We start from the raw sequence: 18,737 nt of genomic DNA, 5'->3' as shown, positions 1-18,737 counted from the left end.
GGGGAGGAGAGAGGAGAGGGGAAGAGAGAGAGAGAGAGAGAGAGAGAGAGAGAAATGTCTGGTATGTGCCATGGTTCAGCACCAGTCATCCTCTTCTCTTGACTTCAGGAGACGACTGCTTTTTTTGTTTTAATTTAGAAATTGAAAAACTCCTGACCTCTGAGCTCACCTCTTCTTCAAAACCAGAGCCAGGGTGTGATGAGTGGACCAAGCGATCTTTCTGCAAGAGACATATGGTTCCAAATTTGAGAAAATCAAGTCCCCCACCAAACATCCAGAGGAGCACTAGTACCCTCTAGTGGTAATTAGTGATTCTCACTTTCCATCTTGCATAGTCTGTAGTCTACCAGTAGTCCTGCAAACAGTTTATGTGCCATGGACCGGTAAAGACATGCCTTTCGCAGAGCAGCAACCATCTGCAGACTGGGTGGGTAGCTTTAAAAATTGCTATCATTATCACGACTTCACATTAATTTTAAATTGCTTCAGCTTTCAAGCATTGGTACTGAAAAATAACATAAATCGAGAGTACATCAGCAGGTTAGCATATAAAATACATTTTTACAACAAAATAAGATTTTTTTTTTTTAATGAAACAGTCAACAACTGAAGAACAATATAAAAGAACACAGTGAACTATTAAAAAAAATGACCCATCAGGAATAATGAATACGCCACAAAATGTTGACAATTTGTAAGTTATGATCCTCTGTATGGTGTTAACTTCATTGCTACCTGCAGATGTGCATGATCAAAAGATGACATGATTGATTGCTCCTTAAGTCTGGTGGCTGCACAGTTTGTAGCGGCTAAACTTCTAATGCTATAGTGACGGGTTTTGCATTTTCATGCTTTGTTAACTTGGATTGTACTTGTTCAAATGAATCAATCGGATTGTGAGGCCTGTTTTTGAAGACAGCAAAACGGCTTCATTTACTTCATGCCGCTGTGGAAATACCACCACACTCATCTGTAAAGATGATCCACCAGCTGCACATTTATAAGAAAGTTCAGTTGTTGTTTACGTCTTACAATTACTTTGTTTACTTCAACTTGCAAACCAAAGTTAGAAGAGCTGGGCTCTGATTGGCTGCTGTCATGCACATTTTCACTACTTCTGATAAAGTAAGATCGGTGGTTGGGGACCACTGGTCTAACCTTTCCCGCATCACTGTCTGGCCTCCCAGAGTCCCTGTCCGAGGATTTGCCGCTTGTAAGGCTGTCCAGAGAATGGCAAGAGGTAGCTTCAAACAGAGCTTCATAAGGACTCTCCTCCTCAGGCCCCGGGGCCAGCCCCGAGATGAGCTCGTTCACTTTTGCCAGATCGCCTGTCGAACAGTTCAAAATGTACCGTGTGCATGCAAAGTAATAAAACCTAAATTCAGGACAGAAGCAATGAATCTTTTTTGAATTGTTGAACAAGCTGCTGCAATAATTGCACCGAACATTCATGCTTTTAAAAATGTGTTTGTTTTTTTTAACCTGGTAAATCATACCCTTGTTTCGAGGGCTCGGACTGTCCAGGGGTGGAGGGATTGGTGGAGGGGGGAGGTCGATGTCAGGAGGCTTTCCGCTCATGAGTCCTGCAGCAAGACAAGATTCAATCACAGTGACCACATCAAGACAAGTTAAGAGGAGACTTCCAGTGTCGTTTCTGTGCCTCTTTTTCCATATGAATGCTCCTACTTTGGATAAGCCCTGCTATTGCTCTGCTCTTCTGAGAGGGCATGTCTTTGACAGTGTCCAGCGCTGTCAAGCCCTTCTGGTCCAAAATGTTCACATCGATACCTAAGAGTCATCACATGGAGAAGTTATGCTACCACTTTTCTGATCACTCGTTGAATCAATTTGTCTGGGCAATCAGAAGGATTAAAGATGACATCTGACCTGCACTGAGAAGCTTCTGTACCACATCTATCTTCCCAAACAAGGCAGCTTCGTGGAGTGCGCTGCCTTTCTCCGTCTGATCAGAAAAGAAAGTGTAAGAAATGAGAGGAAGAGAAGGAGGAGGTTAAAAACTGCAACATGCTTCCTTTGACTGCTTAAGTTTGGACTATTGGTTCCTCCACTATTGCTACTCATAATCACCAAGTCACCAAGGAAGTTTGGCGTTAGCTCTCACGCAAAGAAAGCAAGGTTATGTAAAAAGTGTCTTTTCCAATTTGTTGCCCACTAGTTTAATATTGCATTACAAAACTGTTTTTAATGAATAACCTGCGGCGCAGAGCAGGTCTTTCAATTTCTACACCCATACATTCAGATATATTCAGGACATTAAAAGAGCATTCTCTATGATGTATTTACTTAGCACCAAGGAAGAACCCCTAATAGCAGCCCATTTTCCAGGTCACGGGATCATGCTAATTACAACCAGCAGGATGCACGGCCTCAAGTCATGAGACAAGCCTTGATTTAGAAGAAAAGGAGGGAAGAAGAAAAGACAAAACAGATGGATGGTACTCTTTGGTACAGGCCGACCAACAGATGCCCCTCCGCCTCGTATGGGTGCCTGACCCAGCTCAACTTTTTAATCATCGTGATCTGCTATTATTAGCAGACGTTGTCTCATATTGCAGAAGTTGAGCGAGAAGTAGCATGAGCCAAAGGAAATGCTGCAAGACCAGTTTGGGCTTGCATATTGGGTAACATTGACAGTTGTGATTAAAAAACACACACGCACACGTACACACACACACATTATTAGAGCCTAAAGTAAGAGAAAATAAGGAATTTGTCACACTAGGGCCGGGCAATATTAACTAAAATGTACATTACAGTATATACCAAATCCCGAAATGGTGACGGTATATACTGTAACATTAAGTTAAGGGTAAAATTGTGAATGGGAGTATTTCTGAATGGGTCATCCAGCTACATAGCAGAGCTTGCTTGATTACCGATAATTGAAAATATAAAATATAAAATATAACTTTAAGAATATTTATCGTCCAGATGACAAAACCCCAAATCTCAGCATTCTGTGGTGCAAAGTACTGCAATAGAACACAAACAACATATCTAATATAAAAAAAATAATTCAACTGTATATAGTCATATCATAAAGTTCCGAGGTTCCCCCATCGAGATCCTAGGGAGCGTCTATTTTAGATGATATTAATAAATAAAACATCGAAGGAAGGGCCTGGCTCACAATCTCAGTTCTTGCTTATTCCAAAGGGGTTTGCTGTCGATGAGGTCAGTACTCTTAAGTTCTTCCACACCAAACTCCTCCAAGCACATCTTGATGAAAATTATTTTGTGCAATGGGCATTGTCACACTGCGACAGAAAAGTGCCTACCCCGAAAAGCTGAACAAGAGCTCTTGGTGAGATGAAGAATTAAGATTGAAGGTGAATCTGGTAATGTGAATAAAAACACACCTCATAGTTAATGTCCATGCCAGCATCAAGCAGCACCTCCACCACAGACAGATGTCCGTTTCGGGAAGCCAGATGCAGGGGTGTGTGCTTCTTAGTGTTGCAGCTGAGCAGGTTGGGGTGAGCGCTGAGCAGCAGCTTGACGACCTCTAGCCGGCCATATAGTGCAGCCAGGTCTAGGGGAGTCTCAAATTTGTTGTTCCTCATGGTTGGGTCGGTCAGCTCTTCCAGCAGCAGCCGCACTACCTGTGAGTGTCCGTACTGGGCGGCACAGTGCAGTGGCGTCTCATTGTCGTTGTTCTGTCGAGGAGTAGACAGGTGTGTGTAACAGCAGCAACACCGACACACACACACACACACACACACACACACACACACACACACACACACACACACACACACACACGTAGAGTAAATTAAGAGAGACAGAACATTGGACAAATTGTTATTTGCATGAAATTTGACTAAATTAAAACTGTTGTAAAAGCCCCAACCACCATGATAACGCACAGTGTACAAGGCAGCGAATGGAGGATGATGACTAGGGGTACACAGAGACTAATAGGGACAGGTGCGGCAGAAAGGATTGCCACAGGCAAAGAGGCGAGGACAGAGACAGAGGCACCAAGGCAGGTGGCTACTTGGAAGACGAATTGACAACTTGGAATTTTGACCATCACACCAAACATCATGTTGACATTTAATCCAGCGTTGCAATAATTAATCCTGCTTGTGCAAAAATGACCTTGTGGGTGCGAGCTCATTCCATGAATCCGCCTTGATGAAGCAAACTCAGCGGTCGTTAATTGGTTGCGGTATAAACTCCTTAAATGCTGCTTTCTGGATGGAATGACTCACAATGCAGCAGCAAAATCAGCACAGATTGAGGTTACTCGTAGAAATCATGGCCAGCAGGGGGAGAAATTTGCAGAGCTGAGCTGAAGCATGTCATCCCAACAGCACAGCTACATGAGACAGTCTGAACTGAGACATGTGCCGCACTGAACATTTTGTACCGTCCAAGTCAAAGTCATTCTACGTGATATCCACCGCAGCAAAGTCAACAGAAACCACTGATCTTGCCCCACAACTGTAAACAGCTCACTCAATGTACCCGGAAGGCTTGTGTTATAGTCAGAGTGGAGAAATGGGTGTGTCAGATAAGGCTAGAGAGTATGGCCAGTCACTCAACAGATAAGCCCCTAACCCTACCCCACTTACACATGCACGCCTGACAACACATGATGGCTGGGTTTTGTGCTGTGTGGCCTCAGAACACCATTTGACAAATCAAAAACCTGTTCTCTGGTGGGGATCAGCGCCTAGTTCCTGAGCATGAGGTCAGGACAGATACTAGCGAAGCAGGTGACCCCTTGGACGGGGGGCAGGAGTGGAGCTTAAATAGAAATAACCCCATCATCACAAAGACATAGTTGACACTTGAGCGAAATGCAAATTAGCACGACTGGACCTCATCCACTTTGTTCCTTCCCGTGGCAACACAAAGTCACGTGCAAGCAAAGAAAAGGCGGCACCTCGCCTAAGAGGAGCGTGCCGACTTTCATCTGGTGCATCGTCAAGCATTTGCTTGTTAGTGAGATAAACTCAGAGGGTGTAGATGACTTCAGCATGCAAAACATACATGCTGAGATGACATCAGCATGATTCACTTCCTCAAATATTAACATCTGCTGCCTCAGTGGTCATCTCTGTGATTCTTGGACGTATTATCCATCCACAAACAAGTGATTCTACATTAAGCTACAACAGCGGTCACAAACGCGGTGCCTCCAGGCACCTTGTAGTGCCCGTGGACCGCATGAGAAGCCCACGGGGCTGTTCTACGAAAAGTGATGGAACATTGTGATTTTCTAGGAATCTTGTAGAAGTGATCATTTGGAAAGTGAGAACAGTGGCAGACAGAGAGAAAGATGAGTGTTGACTGTTGATAATAATCTGTTTATGAATACTTGTGAGAACTCAAACATGATCAGTGTCTTTTCATAAAGTAATATCATTAATGTTTAATAATAATAAGATTAATAAAAGTCATGACAGCAAATGTGTTTTTTCATAAGTGTGTATCAAACTGGTACCCCTTGGCATTAATCCGTACTTGAGCAGTAGCCCTTAGCTTCCAAAAGGTTGATGATCCCTGAACTTGACAGATGTCAATTGTCAATTGATGTCAATTGAAACATTTACTCTCGGGTGACAACGGGAGCAGTGGAACATAGGACACTTGGTGAGCTGATTCTGTGTTTGCTAGGATGCAATACTCGAGTTAGCACAGCAACTCCACACAAGGCCTGTCTTGGAACTCCCAAACACCATCCCCAAATAACAAAACATCAATTTGCGATGCTGTTTGAATGCTGCTCGTGGCTAAGATGGAAGTGGGTGATTTCGTGATGTGTATTTTTCACATTATTGAGTTTGATTAAATAATCAAAGGCCCGTCATCCACATGATTTTTGTTTACCAGTTAAATTTACATAATCCCTCCAAAATGTGATGGAAAGGAAACTCCAAAATGCACACCAAATGCTGAACGCGTAATGGCTAATGAACAGCATGAGAATGACAGCTTGCCAGTCATGGCATATCTTATTTCAAAAATGTTACTCAAACGTTGCCTCTGCAGTTAATGAAGGTTCAATGTCGGCAACAATATGAGCCTAAAACAAATGAATTCACTTTACATCATTTTCAATGCAAACGTTTTGAAAGTCAGTCAACGTATTGCACTGTGTTTTGCAAATGCTTTCAGAAAAAGCTTGAAATGTGTGGCACAATTAAAACAGCATTCCAAAATAACAGCAAACAGGAGGCTGTTGCAAACATTCTATAAAAAAATCCAGATTGTCACATCGACAACGGCTGCGCTCGCTTACATGTCAACAGTCAAGTCAATAAAATACTTCACACAAGGGGGCTGTCAAAATAGCCACAACACCAAAACCTAGACACTGTACTGGACTTCAGTTACTGTAAACAATTACTACTATGATCATGACTGGCAAAATCTTGACATGTAAGACTATGAAAGGACCGTTGATCATGTGACCATTGCAATAAATGTGTACCAACAAAAGTCAGACATTCAGGGTTATGTGCAAATGGCACTGATGCCTCGCAGCCTCACTGAGAGCGAGAGATTAAAATTCAAGTGGCACAAGCAGACTTCCTGGACAGAGCATGTTTATATGGAAGTTTTTTTGTCAAGGCACTGCACAGCACAAAAGCTCATCCTGATTGAGTCGTCGGTGCACGTCAAACAAGATGAGCTTATGATTTTTGTTGCTTATTGATCATCTCTGTCAAGGAACATCTGGCCATTACGCTTATTGTGTCTTTTCCATATTGTGCGAGCGAGAGTCTTTGTGACAGAGAGAAGCAAAGACGTTGTGGTTCCCACAACCTGCGGCCCCAGAGACGATAACGCGGTCTGACGAGCGACCTCTGTCACGTGACGAACTGGCTGGCGGCACAGTGAGGTTACGTCACCATGGCCCCCAGCGGTGGCAGAGGAGGCGTGCGCTTGAGCAGCTGTTGTTGCTTGTGCACCAAGAGGCTGTGTGTGCCAGGGTCTCATCTGTCCATGGCCACAATCAAATAATGCTCTCCCCTGAATGAAGAGGAGATTCGTCGACAGCAGGTTTTAAAGACATTCAGTACTCTTTGGATTTTTAAGTGAGACAACAAAAAAGAAAATGGACTCTGGGAAACTCATTTTGAACAGATCTGATGATACTCCGTGTTGTGGGAACTATAACGATAACTTTTTTTCTTTTAAATTTGGACACTGTCACACATTCCTGAGTAAATAGTGCAAGCAGCCTTAGGGTGAGCTAAATCTCCTTCCGGACACAAACTATGGTTCTCTGGACTGGACTACGACTCCCTTTTACGTTCACAGCGCGTGGGATTGATTGGGATGCGCCCTGTAAACACAGCTGACACAAAAGCCTTTAAATTTTCAGTGCAATTTCAAAAAGTTATTTCTTGAATTACAAATGGACATGCCAAACGCTCCTGCATCTGCTGAAAATAAGGGCGGAAGATCCTGACAAGAAGGACCCCGGAGAGCCTAGTGTTGTCACAATACCATAATTTATGACTTTGATACTATTACTGAATATAGTATCTTGATACCGATACTAACTGCATCCCCCACTAACTGCATTTTTGCCAGCTAAAAATTTTGGTTCGTGAGCGGGACCGAAACTTGGTGCAACACTAGTAGAGCCGGTTTTACATTTCAAATGTGACACGCTCAGAGGCGCACGCATGGTCAGAGGAATTCATTGTAACGTATATTCAATTAGACAAGTGACCTATATAGCGATATGAAGCCTGCATGAGAGGTACTGTGACATGAGACTAAGGAGACCAATGGCCATAATGTTTTACTGGAACTATAATGACTACTGTACGCACCTGCATTTCACGAAAAACCATTGAATGGCAATGGCAATTAATCAATTCACAGTTATTTGTTTAATATTATTTTTGTTGGAATGGAAGAATTTCTATCGCAATATTCTTAGCTCTTGTTGCACAATCAGGCATTTAAAACAAGAAATGTACAGTGGCAATAACAACAGCGAGGCAGTCCCAAGATGTTTGGTCATCTGTACTGCATACAGTCCGTATGGGTTGCATCTGATGCAAATAAGCGTTTACGGCAGTGTTAGTGGAGCATGGATGGAAACATATTACACTATGCATGTTCTCCTTGTGCCTGCATGGGTTTTCTCCAGGCAATCCAGTTTCCTCGCACATTCCAAAAACATGAAGGGTACAATTGGGGTAGCCTTGAAGGTACTGCCCCTACGACAAGCCATTGGACCCTTCAAGAGAGAAATTTAGCATTATAGTGTGTATCGCAACTCCGGTATTGGGGTATTTGGGGCAGCTGGTCCAGGATGACAGACAACTGGTTTCACTCCAGATGGGAAAATTTTCCAATGACTGAGGGAGACCACCCTTCCTTTCAAGTTCCAGCCCACACCTGGCTCATTCTCTCGACTGGATCATTTGCCTCCACTGTATGGCCAATGACAATGTTACCAAGACAACGGTCTGCCCTGTCCTCTCCTGAGCAACCTTACGAACACCAAGTGGGAGGTGGGGCCAATCTGCCCATTTCCACCCTCCACACAGACAAGTGTGCCATGGAAATCTCTGTTTGATGTTGATGCAAAGCGATGGCGACACTGAAAACTACCCATCCTCCTCCTCACTGGAAGTAGGATCCCCCCCACCCCTCCACTGAGTCACATGATGCCATCAACCAATGCTAAAGCACCTTCGTTTTTTATTTATTCATAACAATGACTCAATTATTCAGCCACAAAAGTAGGTAGTACCCTCATCAAACTGCCATGATGTGCTTACTTAGATGGCATGCATAGCCACAAGTCAAATAGATAAAACAGAAATGGAAGGAGAAGGTAAATTGCTGAATGAGACTGCATCGTGCTATAGAGAAAAGTCATCCTTTCCCATCCAAACACTAAAAGGATTAGTTGACGATGTTCAAAAATAGTGTGCGGCTTTATCTACAGGCCTTGGTGGGCTTCCAGCCACGCCTGCTCCGAACACAATTATGGTTGGGCTGACATGTTTGCACTGCTACACAGGAAAGGGGGAGCTACTGTCAAAGTCAACAGGTGAATTCAAACATGGATGCAGGTAATGGGTGTCCCTCTTTAAATAGATGCAGGTAATGGGTGTCCCTCTTTAAATGATGAGCATATTATTTAAGGCGGATAAAGACCCAAGTGGCTCTGTGCTTTATGACAGTGCCACTTGGGTTCAGGTGTTCAATAAAGTTACTATTTTAAATATAAATAATACATATTAAAAATTAAATTAAAAAAATTAAAAAAAATAATAAATAAATAAAATAAATTAAAAAAATATGTATATTAGTTGCTCCATGTACAGCACTTTGTATGCAGCGATGGCTGTCTGAAAGTGCTCTATAAATACAGTTGGGTTGAGTTGAGTTGAGTTGAGTTAAAATATGAGTGTGCAATCGCTCAGAATCTGGAAGAGATGGTTTGCCACCCTTCTTTGCTGACATGGACATAAAACACTTCAGGAATTGCAATAACAAATTTTGAAGTGTGTGCATTGGTGCCCCGGTCATAACACCTCCAGTGTTGTGCTAGCAATACCATGAGTGCTAAAACTACTACTGTTTAGAGTGCAGTGCATAAACTCTTGCTTTTAGGGTTCATATGCATACCCTCAATGCCATCTTACCATTGACTTTAATTTAATCCAACGTAATCATTAGCGAGACTTTGACCATTGAACAAACAGTAACTGCAAATCAAATTAAGATGCAATGAAAACCAGTTAGTTAATTATAATGAATATTGGGTCCTCTCTGTGGGCTGTCTTTTTCATATTCTAGTGAAAATGACTAATACGTCAAAAAGCAGTAGCCAATGGCATGGCTCATATAAATATATATGAATAACTTTTGTCAACTAGTCAGCTTTTCAAAAAAATAAATGTTTAGCACTGTAAATTAATATTTACCTTCATGTCTTCAAAGTAAATCAACCGGGAACAAAAGTTTGTCAAATACATTTTGTTAACAGCAAAGTAATTTGTTTACTCTTTCCATCTTACCTCCCAAAAATTACAGTAAAATTAAATATATATCTCCATAAATAAGGCTGGCAGTTTCTCTTACATGCAAGGATTGTTGTCATAATGCACAAGCAGCTCAATAAAATTTGAGATTATGAGCATGGGTGAGCAAGTGATCCACAAAAAAGCGTCCCTGAGGTTCTGTGGCAGAGTGGCCCTCAAAGCAGCAGCAGCAAACCCACAGCAAGCCAACAGCAGCAAAGCAGACAAGCACTCAAAGGAAATATTGTAGCAGCACAGTGTACACACCTTGGCATTAATATAAGGGTCAAAGGGCCCGCAGCGTTTGAACTCTTTATGGTCTACAGAGCTCTGGGAGGGAGGAAAAAAAGATAAGCTGATGGTTTCGGTTCAGACAAGAAATGAATACATGAATGATTATCACAACTAAATATGAGAACACAACAGTGATGTGTTAATGACCAATCAGATGTCATGATTAGTTTCGGAGAAATGGCCCTCAATGAGAATGATATTATGATCTGTGTTTTTTAGCCGAAAATATTTGACGTCAGCTACAGTATAGAGCTCAGAGTGGGTCATTTCTGCATGTCCAAAACAGGCCTGTCTACAGTGACTGGCTTAGCAAAAATTGTTAACAAAGTTAGCGCAAACAAGCACTCCTCACGCAAACTGGGCATCAAAGCACCTCCAAGTAGCACAGTATCAGTATCAAGTGTGAGTCATGATGCTGAGAGAGTGCACTTAAGTCAAATTTTTAGAAACATCCATATTGTGCATCACACATGCAGTGCGGTGGTAGCAATTGACATAATGATGACTCAAATGACTTCTTTGTTGAAAAGCTTGTCGGAGGTTAAATGGCCCAAAGTTATCAAACAAATGGCTTGTGGGCCAAAGCCAGCCCTCTAGATAGCTCAATCCAGCACGCAGGAAGAATTTGAAAGTGAAAAAAAAATCATGTTGTGTGTTTTGTTAAGAGTTCTACATTTTCTAACTGTCTATGAGGCTAGACATTTATATAAGATGACTCTGACTGGTGATTGGATGAGTAAGCCAAGGGGGCGGGCGCAGTGTGAGTATGTAAGCGAACAATAGGTTGAAGAGAATATTTGGTTGGTTTCTCTTTATTTTGGCATGGGCAGGGCCGATAGTGACCCATCCTGAGCGCATTAAAGATATTATTGATCGACCACTTCCTTGATATCCTTTTAACAAGTGGCTTCCCACAAGACAAATGATGAGGTGGTTGCACGGGTCATTTTCGGCACCCGTTGTGACTGAACGGCGTTCAGTTCATCTCACAGCGCCAGTTCTGCTTACTGTTCTGTAAAAAGGAACCCTTACTGTAGTAAGTCAATGTTAATCAAACATCTTCACAACAAAAGATCTTAGTTTGGTGAAATCCTATTTATGTAATGCCATACAATTCATTTATGTATTCTTTATGGATGTTTAATGTATAAAGTGTATCCATTTATCATAAAATCCAATGAATTAGAGACTATTTTCTATTAAAACAAAAGATCTATTAAAAAGCATCATCTTATCGATGTTTACTTGTACCTATAGATGTAAAAAAAAAAAAAAAACAAACAAACAAAAAAACCGATCTCACCAACACAATGTCGTCTTGAAATCGAGTTCAATCTCTAATTAAGGACACATAAAAAAACTACTTAATCATGCTGACATTGTATTATGTGGCGCCTGATGCCAGCGTTAGCCATTAAGCAAAAGCCCCATACCAGCTCGTTTACCCCACTGGTTGAGGAAAAGCACCTGTTGCTTAAGGCAAACGGTGGCAGGGTTTTTACTTTCTGGACCTGGATTTGCCACCTCTGCTTGTTTCACTTTTCTGAAAGAATAAACAATGAGCATTTCTGATAGCACCGAATGAATTATCAAGCAGTTAACTGTTAAAAATATCAATATCCGTAAAACAAGAGCCAATTCAAAGAAACATGTCATTTTCTGATTGAGATTTTAGGGCTGATTTTGGGAGGACATATTATGCATGGGTGTGTGTTATAAATAGGTTTTTATGGTGTAGGCGGGTGACCACATTCTTTTGCATTTATTATATATTTAGATTGATTTGTAATTGTTCTGTTGTTGATAATGACATGTAAAATGGCAAAAGAAAAAAAACACCAAGTCAGTGTTATCTACGGGATGTTAATCATGCTAGGATTTTACTGGCCCAGCTCACTTGAGATCAAATTAGACAGTATGTGGCACCCCTGTTCTAGACGAAGAATACGACCGTTAAACATTTCATTCTACTGAGAAAAGCTGACCTGTTCTAATCACAACACCGACACACACCAGTACAATGTAAATCCAGGGCCCAACCTGTTCGTTGAGTTTGGGGTGGGAGGGTCCTTGGTGGATGAGCAACCTGACAATTTGCTCGTCTCCCTTCCATGCTGCCAGGTGCAAAGGGTAGCAGCCCTTGTTGTCGGCAATGTTGGTCAAGGCCTCGTTTCGTAGGAGCAATTCCACCACTTCACTGACAGTTAAAGAAGGGATAGGGCATGTAAGGTTTTCAAGAGCGATAATAAATATAGACTACGTTGCAAACGGGTAATCAATAGCTTTATAGTCCCACCGGGACCGGTTTGCGGTGTGCGTAGGCCTCATGGAATGTGGAGGCCGAATAGATATGGCAACAGCCACTACCTGTGTCCATTTAAGGCAGCGTGATGGAGTGGGCTGTATCCGGTGCTGTCCACACAATTCACATTGGGACCTCTCCAGATGCTGGTCGAAAAAAAGAGAGCAATAATAAGTACACACAAAAAAAATGCTAAATACTCACTTTGTCATGATGTGAAGTCACAGTTGTTATGGTTATTTTGGTTATAATTGAACAGTCATTGTATCTTCAATCAAAAATCATATTGATGCTGAACGTTGAATATAACACGACCACAGACTATATTTGTCAAAACATTTTACAATCAAACAGATACACAGAACATTTGTTCTGTCTGTGTATCGATCCACAGACCAACCATTGCAGCTTAAACCTAAACGGCCATGGTGGGAGGAGGGTGCAGCCTCCTTTCTCAAGCAAGTTCAAGAGGACAACTACGAAGCACAGACAGGCTGCAGTTTTCAACCAGGAAGGAAAATCACCAGATTGCTACAACTAAAATTAGCTCATCCCATCTAGTTGACGGTAACTTTGTTATTCCCAGCTATTTACCCATACACAAAAGGCCTTTGTGCAGCATGAGCACACACAAAAAGCACTGAAATACCAAAGAGGTAAAACTTTGACATCTCAAATGCAGATCTCTTCCAACACAGTAGCTGCACTCAGCTGTCAACTAATGCCGGTTTGCTTCTTTTAACTTGCAAAGTGCAATGTTCTCTTTACAGAAGGGAGACGATCGAGTGGGTGATGAAAAAGCAAGAAAGAGAGACCAAAGAAGCCAAAGGATGTCTGGTGTGATGAAGTGCCCGAGCGGGGATGCAAAGCACTCTGAAAGACCTTAACAGCGCTAAATAATAAATCATTAGACTAGAATATACAAGCACTAGTGAACCAAATATCTGAGTCACATTCTTTGCTTTAGAGATAAATGCATGCATAATTGAAGTATCTTTTCTTATTTACATTGCTATTTTCAATTCTACAGGGCTCATGAATGTTTAGAAAAAGACACATTCAAATAAACCACTCCGGGTAATGAAAGCCTATGTAACACATGGTTCATTGCTACTTCAGGTGTCTTCAGGGAACTCGTGCCCATTTTTATTTCTACATCAGCGCTATCATGATTAAGGTGGATAAGGAGAAACAACTATTGTGACTCACATTCACACCGTCACTGAATGGGAACGGAACCCACACTGCCTGCACCAAAGTCAGGTTGAATGAACCACTCGTTCACTACACCATCAGGGATTTGATCTGGATGAATATAACTTTGCTTCACACACTTATCTCTGCCTTAGGCACTCCACCACAAAATATATCCCTCATAGTAGTTCTTAGCAGTGTGTAATTATACGGCCACTGCTGTGGATCTGTGGCTCATGGAACAATGAACTTGACACTGCGCATTCAACGAGATGCAACCCTTTCCAAGTCACAGACAGCTTATTCCCTCCAGCACGTCTTCAGAGTTTTATTCATCACAAGAGGCAGCCATGAGGATGCACTAAAAAAGCAGAATGTGCGAGGAGGAATTGCTCGAGTGTGAGGAAAAGCTGGGCGTTTCTCGGCTTCTGTAAGTCAGCGAAGGAAGCTATGATCATGCCAGATATTAAAACCAACATGTTTCCTTGTCATTCCTCTAAGAACCAGCAATGACATTTTAGGGTCGGACATTAATGTTCCCGAGTCACTACGGCCCTGTCTTGGGCTACTACTGTACATACCCTGAAGACAGTGGCCCAACCAGGCCAGGAGAAATTTCATAAATGATAATGAAATCAACATGTTCTTGCTTTTTTTTTTTTTTTTTTTACATGCAAACGAATGAACTATGCAGAAATATCTTCAAAAATTTACTTTACTACTACTAAATTTTCTATTACTTTTAAAAAATAATAGAACAATACTAAATATGAAATAATCACTGAGATTTACCATATCACAGTGTTGCCTTGCTAAACTGCGGTTCAGTTATCGCAGCGTCAGTCTAATTGCAGGGTTTTCATATGTGACCATAATTTCGTCTACTGTGAGTTTACCACACTATTTTGTGTGTTTTCTTACTATTTTTCTTCCTTCTCAGTCAGACCAGGCGAAATTTGTTTTACAAAAAAAAAAACAAAAAAAAAAACATACCTTGAACATAATAGCCAGTCGCCCCCCAAATCCCTCGTCGTGCGAGCATTCGGAAAGACACTACAAGCGCACTGCTTGACAGAGACCGTTGGTAAACCGAGAACGTTATTCAAATGTGCCATTCGCTTTTTCAGAGTAGCCCAAAAAAACAGGGCACAGTGCATCAGGCGGTACAAGGAAGTATCCAGCTAAAGCATGAACTGCTGATGATAGGTTACGTTCAGAAATTAATGTGAGCAGAGTGCATTCTGCCATTGACAGTACACGAGGAAGAAAAAAAATCAGCTTGATAACTACGTTTAAGTTTTTTTGGTTTTGTTTTTGTCTAAATTGGCTCACCTAAACCAGGATCCTGTGTCATATTGTAGTCAAAGGTACACTGGTGGTTTAATGCGCCTTTTGGCTCTATAAATCCTTGCTGTGGGAGCCCAAAGCTAGTTGTCAATGCTACCATTCTTCTTCTTATATTTAGAAGAAATTCCGATGAAAGTACAAGGATTTACAGAGCTGGTATTCTTCATTTGTCATTTTTAAAGTTATATTTATTAAGTGTAAAAAGTGTTTAGAAGGGTGGAATCCATGTAGAGGGTTTTGCAATGACTTGTTAGAGCATCCCACACCCCTAAAAAAGGCAATCTCTACTTTGTGGAAATTCACCTAACCCGGGGAATTATAGAACACACCACCCATGAAATGGGAGGGAACACAGTTTCTCATTATATAGGGCCACCACAACGCGGCTCATCGTGGCCCCACTGGGTCGCCACTCGAAAAGGCTTAATGTTGGACCCTGCATTTGCAGTCCTCTTGCGCGCCAATGCCACGTTTGCGTGGCCACTGAACACATCACAAGCACAAGTGGAGACAGAAACCGACTTTTGGTTTCTGTCCTAGATAAAAGAATTACATAACAGCTTACATCAGGAAAAAAAAAAAAGCTCATAAACACATTAACAAACATAAACAGAGCAGCAACTAGGACAGGGGAAGTTAACGAAATCAGGCAGAGTGCAGAAAGCATTACCAGATAAGTGCAAGAAGTCCTGCCTGAGCATCAAGCACACAATTAGTACGACTTTGACTTCATTGCACTGATGGTCTCACTAGTGAACACTGATAGCTTCTTTCCAGACATTGTAGTTTAATTGGGAGGCTCTCATTCAAGGCTTAGTCGAGTTTAATCAGACATTTTAGCTATATTTACTCATTACAGTATTTGCAGATAGATGTCACAAAATCGGCAACAGGAATTTGAAGTGTGTCTATTTTAACATTTAGCTGGACTTATATTTCTTTCTAAAAGGAATCACATATTTGTAGCACTCAAATTTTGAATCAGAACCACTTTTGGTTGAGTCAAGTTACACAACATTAGTCAAGGAATTGATGGCATAGACCTGAAGTAAGCATGCAGACAGAGGTGACTTCAGAAAAGAGTTCCAATATATGACAATATGTTTCTACGAATGACTGGTATTGATCATGAAACAAATCAAACACCATCTATTATTGTATACATTAGCGATAAAAATGCAAAGCAAAACCACCTTTTTATTTGTCACATGCTTTTATAAGAGAACTTTTGGGAATGGTATATCTAATAATCATTGTTGGCACTCTTTCAAGACACAGTTATTAGTTTTGTGTAGTTTCAGGGGGGTAAAAAAAATGCATGGAAGCTTTTATACATTGGCCAACTTAGAGCTGTGTGGTAGTGGGTATGAGTGGAGTGTCATTGCTTAGAGCAGAGGTCCCCAACTGCCGGGACTGGCATCAAATGACCCGCGGACCGGTACTGGTCCATGGGTCATTTGGTGTATCGGTCCGCGGGTCATTTGATGCCGGGCCGCACAGAAAGAATAATTAACTTAACATTCCTTCCGTTTTATTCATTTCGGAATCTGAAATATGTTTTATTTTGAAAAATTACCGGATTCTCTGTTATATCAGTCTACAGTATGTCATTCTCGACGCAGTTGATTGCGCGCTTCTCAGTCACCGCATATAAAACAAACATCTTTGAAAAGTTTTTTCGGGAAGGAGAAAAGGCCCAGCCAGGAGACAGAAGAGGAGCCTACGACTTTCAAGAAAGAGAAGGCTACATTTAATATACAGTACAAGGAGTCCTATTTCAAATACGGCTTTATCTCAACAGGAGATTCACACGCACCAAGTCTACTCCGCATAATAAGCAGCGATGGTGAGTCGTATTTTTCATGCACTTTTTATTTGCCGCGTATCTTATTTTGAAGGCATGTTTAAACGTTACCATAGAGACCAGAGAATGTTGCGGCCAGATAGGATGTTCCTCGTGTCATGACTTGTGTTTATTATTATATTTTGAAAATACCACACTTTTCATGCAGGTTATATCATATTATATTGTTGTATCTATCCGGCCTTAAAGGCCGGTCCTTGAAATCATTGTCTGACATGAAACTGGGCCGTGGAGCAAAAAAGGTTGGGGACCTCTGGCTTAGAGTTCTCATGCTACTCAGATACACAAACATTGTGTCATGGAAGCCACATTAGCAGAGGGGCTGCAGCGTCACAATTTTATATCACCTTTTTCATTTTTTACAGAGTTCACAATCATTTAGAGCGGCCAGTCGGATAAGCCACAACACCTCATCTGCTCAGCATTTTGGTGAAGTGGCACTCGAGGCCAGGAATCAGCTTGGAGCCGGACAATCCAGTGTCATCCTCTTACTACAGCTCACAACTGACGTAGCAGAGAGACAGGGCTTAAATCCCATAGCTCGGCGGTGGGCAAAACACAACAAGACAATTTGGATTGGAAGCGCGGATGGTGTGTGTGTGTATGTGTGTGTGTGTGTGTGTGTGTGTGTGTGTGTGTGTGTTCGTGTGCGTGTGTGCGTATGTGTAGTTGTAGGGGCATTCATGGGAAGCGACGAAGGAATTCCTCTTTGAAAGGGCCACGCTAATCCTTAATTTCCCTGAGGGAATATCAGTGGGATGAAACTAGAGTTCGAAAGAGATTCCGGGGGGCTGTAATTCCGTGCTGTATAAAGCTTGATTTTAAAGAGAGGACAGATAATATTTCCCTCCTGTCCTTTCCATGAGCCTACTGATGATAGTCAAATGCTGGCATGTTGCATAAAAGTAAAGTTGGATGAATCATAAATCCCCACAGTTCCTCTTAAATCCTCAATTGTTTGTGTGAAAATGTCAGACATACTATACGATTGTCAAGTTTGTATTGATAATCTGTGCCATTCTAACTGTTCCAGTCAGTGCAAGAGGATTACCAGTTCAATTTAAACGTAGCGGTGGCATGGTGATCGACTGGTGAACACGTCGGCCTCACAGTGCAGAAGTGCACGGTTCGATTTCCTGTGTGAAGTGGGCATGTTCTCTCCATGCCTGTGTTGGTTTTCTCTGGGTACTCCGGTTACCACATTCCAAAAACATGCATGGCAGGCGGATTGAATACTCAGGGTTCCCACTCTTCCACTTGCTTTTTATTTATGGACCTTTTACTGACTTTTGTGGACCAATTTAGCCATTTTTTAAGGACTTTTTCTCCATTCAGCGGGGGATTCACGGTGGATTTAATGCCCGCTCAGGAATACGCAGGCTGAATAGAAAGCTACATATCACTGAGCTGGTGTACAAATCATTGCTGCCAAAGGAAGGGCACATCTTTATTTTTGGGGGCAATCAGCTAACCCTTTATTTGACATACTGGATGTCAAATTTTCATTTTCCTATCTGTATGACAGGTAGGAAAATGAAAACAACTTGAATTCATCAAATAAAGTACACAAAGAACATTTTAAATTGAGAAAATATAAATCTTTATTGTATAAACTTTATTATATACAACTTTAAACAATTTATTTTCAAATAAACAGAACCCTATTACTTTCCCTAATACCACCTTCAAAGATCAGACATGTTGACAA

General features: G+C 41.6%; 1 protein-coding gene across 7 annotated transcripts in view; it reads right to left on the bottom strand.

The window, feature by feature from the left end:
- The window catches only part of anks1aa (ankyrin repeat and sterile alpha motif domain containing 1Aa), a 56,359-nt gene that overhangs the window by 29,178 nt on the left and 8,444 nt on the right, over window positions 1-18,737 (bottom strand). For 4 of the 7 annotated variants that reach the window (XM_019890911.1, XM_019890912.1, XM_019890914.1 and 1 more), the window contains exons 2-10: window positions 12,690-12,770; window positions 12,363-12,519; window positions 10,296-10,358; window positions 3,381-3,677; window positions 1,888-1,963; window positions 1,687-1,788; window positions 1,497-1,583; window positions 1,159-1,328; window positions 158-220 (exon numbers count right to left, since the gene is read on the bottom strand). In XM_019890911.1, the coding sequence (XP_019746470.1) occupies window positions 158-220; window positions 1,159-1,328; window positions 1,497-1,583; window positions 1,687-1,788; window positions 1,888-1,963; window positions 3,381-3,677; window positions 10,296-10,358; window positions 12,363-12,519; window positions 12,690-12,770 (1,096 nt within the window). The remainder of the gene's footprint in view (window positions 1-157; window positions 221-1,158; window positions 1,329-1,496; window positions 1,584-1,686; window positions 1,789-1,887; window positions 1,964-3,380; window positions 3,678-10,295; window positions 10,359-12,362; window positions 12,520-12,689; window positions 12,771-18,737) is intronic. The other 3 variants (XM_019890916.1, XM_019890917.1, XM_019890913.1) reach the window with 2 other exon arrangements.

The sequence above is a fragment of the Hippocampus comes genome, unplaced genomic scaffold, assembly GCF_001891065.2.
Source record: "Hippocampus comes isolate QL1 unplaced genomic scaffold, H_comes_QL1_v1.1 scaffold174, whole genome shotgun sequence".
Taxonomy (NCBI): domain Eukaryota; kingdom Metazoa; phylum Chordata; class Actinopteri; order Syngnathiformes; family Syngnathidae; genus Hippocampus; species Hippocampus comes.
This window is presented reverse-complemented; position numbering and strand designations above follow the sequence as displayed.